The 8,706-nt window shown below is 31.6% G+C and overlaps 1 protein-coding gene across 1 annotated transcript; it reads left to right on the top strand.

Annotated features, from left to right (window-relative positions):
- The first annotated feature begins 1,094 nt into the window (after window positions 1–1,094).
- LOC145061144 (copper-transporting ATPase PAA2, chloroplastic) lies at window positions 1,095–7,236 on the top strand. Its single transcript, XM_079008536.1, has 17 exons — window positions 1,095–1,768; window positions 1,984–2,061; window positions 2,162–2,259; window positions 2,347–2,400; window positions 2,562–2,648; window positions 2,742–2,906; window positions 3,015–3,125; window positions 3,212–3,280; window positions 3,379–3,488; window positions 3,592–3,697; window positions 3,868–3,934; window positions 4,012–4,091; window positions 4,170–4,624; window positions 4,877–5,051; window positions 5,333–5,464; window positions 5,732–5,882; window positions 6,884–7,236. Exons 1-17 carry the CDS (start codon window positions 1,129–1,131, stop codon window positions 7,012–7,014), a joined length of 2,709 nt encoding a protein of 902 aa, XP_078864662.1. The 5' UTR covers window positions 1,095–1,128; the 3' UTR covers window positions 7,015–7,236.
- Window positions 7,237–8,706: the final 1,470 nt, after the last annotated feature.

Here is an 8,706-nt window from a genome sequence, read left to right as displayed (position 1 = left end):
TCATTTGCCAAATTGTCATAGCAAAAGTTTCACTTACCCCCAATATTCTTCTTAAATAGCAATATAGCCTCTAAAGTTATTCAAAGTGTTTGTCATCTCTGTTTTGTGTTATCTAATCTTATAGTTTAGATTGTCATTCCCACTTATATACTTTTAAGTTTTATCTATAACTTTAGTAGTCAATGTGTCAAATAAAGAATATCCATTTATAATTTCCATTTATTAAAAAAACTAACTAGCAGAAAAAATAAGAACACAAGAAAAAGAATGAAAACAACCATTAAGAACTTGAGTCATGCGTCTCACTTATAGATTTAGTAATATTGCTTTTGCTAAACATTTTTTTAATTTACTTTGAATCATTAAATAATCATATATTTTCCATCCCAATTATAAAAGATATGTGAAAGCATGTTTAAGAAACTTTGTTGCAAAAATAGACGCTGATGTAAATATATTGATCTAACATCACTTTTTTTATATACATTGTTGGCGAAAAACATCACCTTTTTCAACATAAGTACTATCAAGATACATGTTGTATAGTACAAATTCCTTTCTTCCTCGTCATCAAATAATAGTTACTTGCAAGTATTCAACAAGTTCATTTGCAAGTTAAATTCTACAACTGATTAGATGTAACATATGTTTGTATGAAATAAAAACCCGAGTACACAACTAGCTAACTCTTTTAAAACAAAGCTAGTAATTCATTAATTAATCGATTATTTTTAATAAAAAAAACTTACATGGCTTTCTATATATATCTAACTTCCCAATAAAATCATTGTAATAACTTTTGTTTAAATAATAATTTTTTTTTACGACAAACTGGCTAACATATTTATAAATATCATTTATGTCTTCTAAGATACTTGAACTCATGAACTCTCATTTAAAAGATTCACCTACCGCTAGACCAAAAAGGTATAAACTTTTTCTTTTAACATAGAGATACACATGACATATAAATATAGTATTTTCCTTTTCTTGAAGAAAAACAAATTAAGGCTAAAATTTAAATAAACAATAGTATAAGGTTAAAAATAAAAAATATATATTTTATCGAAAAAATAGCATTTTTATGAATCAAGTTTTCCTTCTCTCTCCCTCACTCAGGAACACACAATGACTACGGATCTCCTCCGCATCTCTCTACCACTTCAACCCAAGTCCACCACCTTCAGCCACCGCATTTTGACCTGCAATGTTGACTACAAGCGGCATCGCGGTTACCTTTACCGGCCACCGCCACGTATCGTCCACAAACATCTTCCTAACCTCCTCGTCCTCGCCAAGGCAGTTGATGTCAACTCTCCTTTACAGACCACGTCGGAGAAGCTTCAACAACCACGTCGGGAAGACCAACCTTCCGTCCTCCTTGATGTAACTGGAATGATGTGCGGCGCGTGTGTTTCACGTGTCAAGTCAATTTTGTCGTCCGACCAGCGAGTGGAGTCGGTGGTGGTCAATATGTTGACTGAGACGGCGGCGATTAGGTTGAATGCTGATGCGGAGGTGAGTGGTGCGAACGCCGCGGATGAATTTGCTCGGAAATTGACGGAGTGTGGATTTCCGTCGAACAGGAGGGCGTCGGGATTAGGGATTGAAGAGAAGGTGCGGAAATGGAAGGAAACGGTGGCAAGGAAAGAGGCGTTGATGGTTGAAAGTAGAAATCGGGTTGTTTTTGCTTGGACTTTAGTTGCTTTATGTTGTGGATCGCATGCTTCTCATATATTGCATTCTCTTGGCATTCACATCGGCCATGGTAATTCTTTCTTCCTTTTCCGTTTGAATCCTTTCCTTTCCCCCACCTTTAAGATGATTATCCTCTTTCTATTGGCACCTAAAATCTAATGGTTGAAAAAGTGGGATTTAGCCTTTTCTGCAACGATTTTGAACAGAAACCAGAAACTATCCTGAATTGCTAGATTATATATCTACCTGAAAGGCTGAAATGCTTTAACTTCTGGTCTTATATAGGCGCATTAATGGAAATACTTCACAATTCCTATTTCAAGGGCAGTTTAGCTATTGGTGCTTTGTTAGGACCTGGAAGAGGTTGGTTTTAACTTTTAATTCATACCTGAAGAAACAATTTTGAAATTCTGTCAATAATCAATCTGATCATATGATTTATATCCAATGAAACTTTTCTCAGATTTGCTTTATGATGGTCTAAAGGCCTTCTTTAAGGGCTCTCCAAATATGAACTCACTTGTTGGATTTGGATCTATTGCTGCTTTTATGATAAGTGCTGTAAGCTTCTCATTCATGGACATCCTATTTTTATCAATTCTACATTATCACATCTTTTATACTACTAATACATTCTCCATCTTCTAGATCTCACTTCTTAACCCTGATCTTGGATGGGATGCCACATTCTTTGATGAACCGGTTTGTATAATGTGACTTATAGTTTTCTTTTCTTTTCAAAATGCCAACTTTTGTAATTTCTACTCATTCATTCATCATCAATTCATCACATAAGCATCTTAATTCTGTTAGTGTTTTGAAAATGAATTTCTCATTAAGGCCTGCTCTCTTTTAGCATGCAGGTCATGCTTCTTGGTTTTGTTCTCTTGGGTCGTTCACTTGAAGAAAGGGCAAGACTTAGAGCATCTAGTGACATGAATGAACTATTAGTAAGTTTATATATTCACACAACCTTTCTGCATTATAATTCTACAAAAAAAAAACCTTTGTGTTTTGACCTATATACCCTTGTGGCTCTGCAGTCACTGATATCCACACAGTCAAGGCTAGTAATCTCTCCATCTGAAAGTGATTCATCTACTGGTAGCATACTGAGTTCTGATTCAATCTGTATTGAAGTTCCTACTGATGACATTCGAGTTGGAGATTTTGTATTGGTTTTGCCTGGAGAAACTATTCCTGTAGATGTAAGTCTTGTTAACTTTCAATTACAACATCATAATTCACATTACAATTTCAATAAAATAGTTTATGGATTAGGGCTTTTGATATGATGAATTAAATCTTGTGTTCAGGGGAAAGTTATTACAGGAAGAAGTGTTGTGGATGAGTCTATGCTTACAGGAGAGTCTCTTCCTGTTTTTAAAGAAGAAGGGCTTTTTGTCTCAGCTGGAACAATAAATTGGGTAATAATATTCTTTGAGCATATTATTTATATAAAAAAAATTTGGAATTATAAAATTTGAGGTAATAATAATATTCTGTCTTTCAGGATGGCCCACTGAAAATTGAAGCTTCTTCCACTGGCTCCAACTCAACAATAACAAAGATTGTGAAAATGGTATTATTATTAGATTAAATGGAAGAAATAGCAATTTAACTTTCATTTATTTGTTTAATATTATTACCCATTTTCCATTTTGACAATCTTTGTTTTAGGTAGAGGATGCTCAAGGGCGTGAAGCACCTATACAGAGGCTTGCAGATTCAATAGCTGGGCCATTTGTGTACACTGTTATGACTTTATCAGCAGCAACATTTGCCTTCTGGTATAAAACTATTTATTTACCATTTTGCCACAAACAATATCATTCACAAGTTTAAACTACTAATTCAAATTGCTTTATGTTTATTTCATTGTCAAATGTGAAGGTATTATGTTGGGGTGCATGTTTTTCCAGATGTGTTGCTAAATGACATTTCTGGCCCTATGGAAAATCCTCTGCTTTTGAGCTTAAAACTTTCCACAGATGTCTTGGTGAGTCATAGTTTAAACTTTTACTTTTTTTACACCTTTTAAAACTACTCAGTTTTTGAAAAAGGGAAAACTACAGAAAAATAAAATGTACTTCAGTTTCACCATTTTATTGGTTTATGATTATTAATTTATTATTATAATGACAAAATAAGTATATAATTATTTTTCAGGTTGTATCTTGCCCATGTGCACTAGGCCTTGCAACACCAACTGCTATTCTTGTTGGAACCTCTCTAGGTATATAATTATACCATCTCTATTACAACATTCTACTTTCATTTTTTTTTTTTTATAATAATTAGGATATAAAACAGGTGCTAAGCAGGGGCTTCTTATTAGAGGAGGTGATGTGTTGGAACGTTTGGCAAACATAGACATTATCACTCTAGACAAGGTATTTATTTGTATTATATTTATACTAATTAATAAAGAAATGAATAAAAATACATTGCTATTTCTTGTATATAATCAGACAGGAACTCTAACCGAAGGAAAACCCACAGTATCTTCCATCGCATCTTTTATTCACAAAGAACACGAAATCCTCCAATTGGCAGCTGCAGTAGAAAAAACAGCATCACATCCAATTGCAAAGGCTATTATAAACAAAGCAGAATTATTAAATCTAAATATTCCGGTTACAAGTAGGCAGTTAGTGGAACCAGGGTTTGGGACAATGGCAGAAGTTGATGGGTGTTTGGTGGCTGTTGGATCTATGAAATGGGTTCACGAACGGTTTCAGATTAAAAAAAATATTTCAGAAGTTATGAATTTGGAAAAAGATGTGATGAAAAAATCATCCCAAGGGCGTTCATCTTCAAATTATTCACAAACGGTTGTTTTTGTTGGTGTGGAAGGAGAAGGGATTATTGGTGCTATTGGGATATCTGATAATTTACGTCTAGATGCCGAGTCTACTGTAAAAAGGTACTATTGATATAAACCCTACACCCTAAACCCTAAACTGTAAGCTAGGGTTGAAGTCTCTGATGATAATCTAGATTTGACTCATCAGATTATAAGGTTTGACCTTACAGGTTCAGGCAAAACAAACAACTTTTTTATTTATAAACCATTTGAATCGAGATTGTTGAAAAGACTAATTTACCCTGGCTAAAGAAATAAAAGAATAAAATTAGGAAAATCTTGTCTAAATCGTTTGTTTGTTATGCTTTGAAGGCTACAACAAAAGAAGATAGAAACAATCTTGTTATCAGGAGACAGGGAAGAGGCAGTTGCAAGTGTAGCAAAGACAGTCGGCATACAAACTCATCTCATCAATGCCTCTTTGACTCCACAACAAAAATCCGATGCTATCTCAACTCTTCAATCCTCCGGCCACTCTGTCGCAATGGTATATATTTTTTAATGATTATATATATATATATATATATATATATATATATATATATATATATATATATATATATAATATATATAAATTCCAACATAAATAATGAAAGATATAACCTCCAAAATTAAGGTTCTTGAGAATACATGCGTTTTAAAATACGTCAACAAAAATTGTTGGTGAACTCCACATCAGTGTGTTTTGATATTATATATTTTTTAATGATTATAATATTTTTTTAAAGTTCCAACATAAATAATGATGATATAACTTTCAAAATTAAGGTGGGGGATGGGATTAACGATGCACCCTCTTTGGCTCTAGCGGATGTTGGAATTGCTTTGCAAGTTGAAGGACAAGAGAATGCTGCATCCAACGCAGCGTCCATTATACTTCTTGGCAACAAACTTTCACAAGTAAGCATTTACAATTTACATATAACACACCTTTTCCGGGATATTTTTCAATCACAAGGATGAGGAGAGGCTAGAGGGCATTTACGTCTTTTGCATAAACGAGAGATCAAGAGCGAGTCCATGTCCCACCTTTTTCGTGTGATAAAAAATTGCAAATTTTGTCCCATTGACATGTGACGTGATCATAGTCCAGTGCACGTCAAACGTTGTACAAATACAACCTGTTGTGTCATGTCATGTTACTTAGTTGTGATGTGATGTGTGTAGGTGGTAGATGCAGTTGACCTTGCAAAAGCAACAATGTCAAAAGTTCATCAGAATTTGTCGTGGGCAGTGGCGTATAATATTGTTGCAATCCCCATTGCAGCCGGTGTGCTGCTTCCTCATTTTGATTTTGCCATGACGCCTTCACTTTCAGGTCATTCACATTTTTTTTTTGTTATAAATTGATTTTGGTGTTTCTTTAGGCTCCATTTGTTATCTGGACTAGACAACAATGATGAGGAGGATAGGATATTCACATCTTTTGCACAGAGAAGAGATTGAATGCGAGTCCTTATCCAGACCAGTCAAAAACTGAAATTAGTGCTTGACTGGCCTGAAACCGGTCCTTTTTCTAAAAAGGACCGGTTAGGACTGGTCTGGGTCTAGGTCTAGACCAGTCCTCCGGTCTTTACTTTCGGTTGAATGGCCGAATTAAAACCGGTTTCGATCATAAGTTGGTTAAAGACTGAGACTGGTTTAAAACTGGATTGGAATTAGTCATAAATCACTTTTTCTATTATTACTCTATATTTTAATATTATATATATATATATATATATATATATATATATATATATATATATATATATATATATATATATATATATATATATATATTAAATGCATTTATGTCACTAGTCCTTTTATTGGTAATCATGCAAGTTTATAGCTAAACATAATGAATGCATTGATTATCTATGAATTGATTAATGACCAAACATTATATTTATACATGCTTCTCTCACTTCTTGATGCGATTAAATCTTTTTATATAAATATTCTTCCAATTATATAACATGTATGGAATACTGAAATTTAACAAATATTCTTAAAATGATGTTTAATAACTTTTGTTATCTTGCAAATTTACTATTGGTTACCAACAAGCAACACGAATACCTCAAGTCTCGAATGGGTGATTAAATAATAATTAATATATTCTCACATTTTACCTTTTATAAATAAAAATAGAAATACATTGCCACTTTGCCAGATTGAAGATTGAATATTGTACATATTTTGTATGACTAAAAAAAAATATTAACAATTTATATTTTTTGAATCTTATATGGCTGACAAAATAAAGAAAAACGGGACTGATTATGAAAAAATATTAACATTTTTTTTTTTGGTTTGATAATTGATAATTGATAGGTGGACTTATGGCGTTTAGTTCGATATTTGTTGTGAGCAACTCACTACTTTTACAACTTCACGGGTCTCATAATAAAAAAATGAAAAACGAAGGTGAAAAGCGGATTGAATCTACATCTTTAAGAGCGTAAAGATGTTGATTTATTGATTGGGTTATATAATTTATACGATTGTTGTTATTGAGATCTGATTTATTGTAAACTATATATGCAAGTAGAGGAGGAAAATCAAAGGCAAAGGAATATTGTGCTTCAACTTGTTGTACCTTTGCCATGATATAACAACACGTATAGAGTACAAACTACAAACTGTTTCTTGAAATTATTATAAATAATGGTCTTTAAATTTGTATATTTGTATATTTTTGTTTTTAAGTTGATTACATTATAGCGTCGTTTCATTACATTATATCTGTCTATTTGTTGTAGAATTTCATTACATGATTTTTTTTCACCAAAACCAGTTAATCATTATCTTTTTGTATTTATTTTAAAATAATCATCACTTTACGAAAAGTATGGATGATTTAAAAATATGGTTTTGAAAGGACAACAATATATTGTAGCCACATGCTATCATTGGATTTTTAGTATAAAATTTAATGATATTAATTATTGTATATAATCCTATATTATATCATACCATCATTTAAATGCAGATCTTGTCTCAAGAACTATAAAAGAAGCAAAAGACACCTCATTTTTAATATAACACTTAATGATATTAATTATTGTATACAATCCTACCTTATGTAATACAAGCATTTAAATGTAGATCTTGTCTAAAGAACTATAAAAGAAGCAAAAAAGACACCTACTAGAGATATTTATACGCCAGTGTGTATCTTCTCGCTACCTTTTATTTTTTGTCTGCGATTTCATCACCATGTCATTTTCTTTTTACCATCATCTCACCCTTCTTACTGGTAGTAAATAGTCCTGTGTTGGGAGGGTCACTACACCACTGCACACAAGACAATATGGAGTTCAACACACCACTGCGGTGACCCCTCATCACCTCACGGTGTGCACTGTGCAGTGTCGGTACACCTACCAGCCTTATAGGTTAACATAAGATTCCTCTTATCTTAAGTTTGAATATGAATGATTAAATATTGTGTTCAAAACCATAAGAAATAGTAATACTATTTAAAACAATAAATTTGAATATGATTGATTAAGGATTGTGTTCAAAACCATAAAAAATAATACTATTTAAAAAATAGATATTAAGATAAGATTCCATTTATTTTAAATTTGAAAATTATTGATTAAGGTTTGTGTTAAATTATAGAAAATAATAACACTGTCTAAAACAATAAATATTAAGATAACATGCCATCTATCTTAAATTTGAAAATGATTAATTAAAGTTTGTATTAAAAAGATAGAAAATGATAACTGTAACACTATAACACTGGTGTAGATAAAGATAATCAAGATAATTGACAATGTAATATAGTTCTGGTTTATTTATTTATTTTTTTCTATTTGGAACCTTAGAAATTTATTAAAATTCTAGTAAAATGTTATATAATAATAATAATAATAATAATAATAATAATATCAAAGTTGTACAACTAACCAACCCAATCAATCTTACATGTATTGTTAATATATATATATATATATATATATATATATATATATATATATATATATATATATATATATATATATATATATATATATATAAAGCTTAGGACTAGACATTTTTTTGGCTGAAATGGTTCCAGCACTTTGCTCCTCATTCTTTACCTATTTTGACATTTTTGGTCCTTGCAATCAATATTTTTACACTTTTTAAGAACCTTTTAATATTTA

This window comes from Lactuca serriola, chromosome 7 (genome assembly GCF_051521515.1).
Source record: "Lactuca serriola cultivar US96UC23 chromosome 7, Lser_US96UC23_V15, whole genome shotgun sequence".
Lineage (NCBI taxonomy): Eukaryota > Viridiplantae > Streptophyta > Magnoliopsida > Asterales > Asteraceae > Lactuca > Lactuca serriola.
This window is presented reverse-complemented; position numbering and strand designations above follow the sequence as displayed.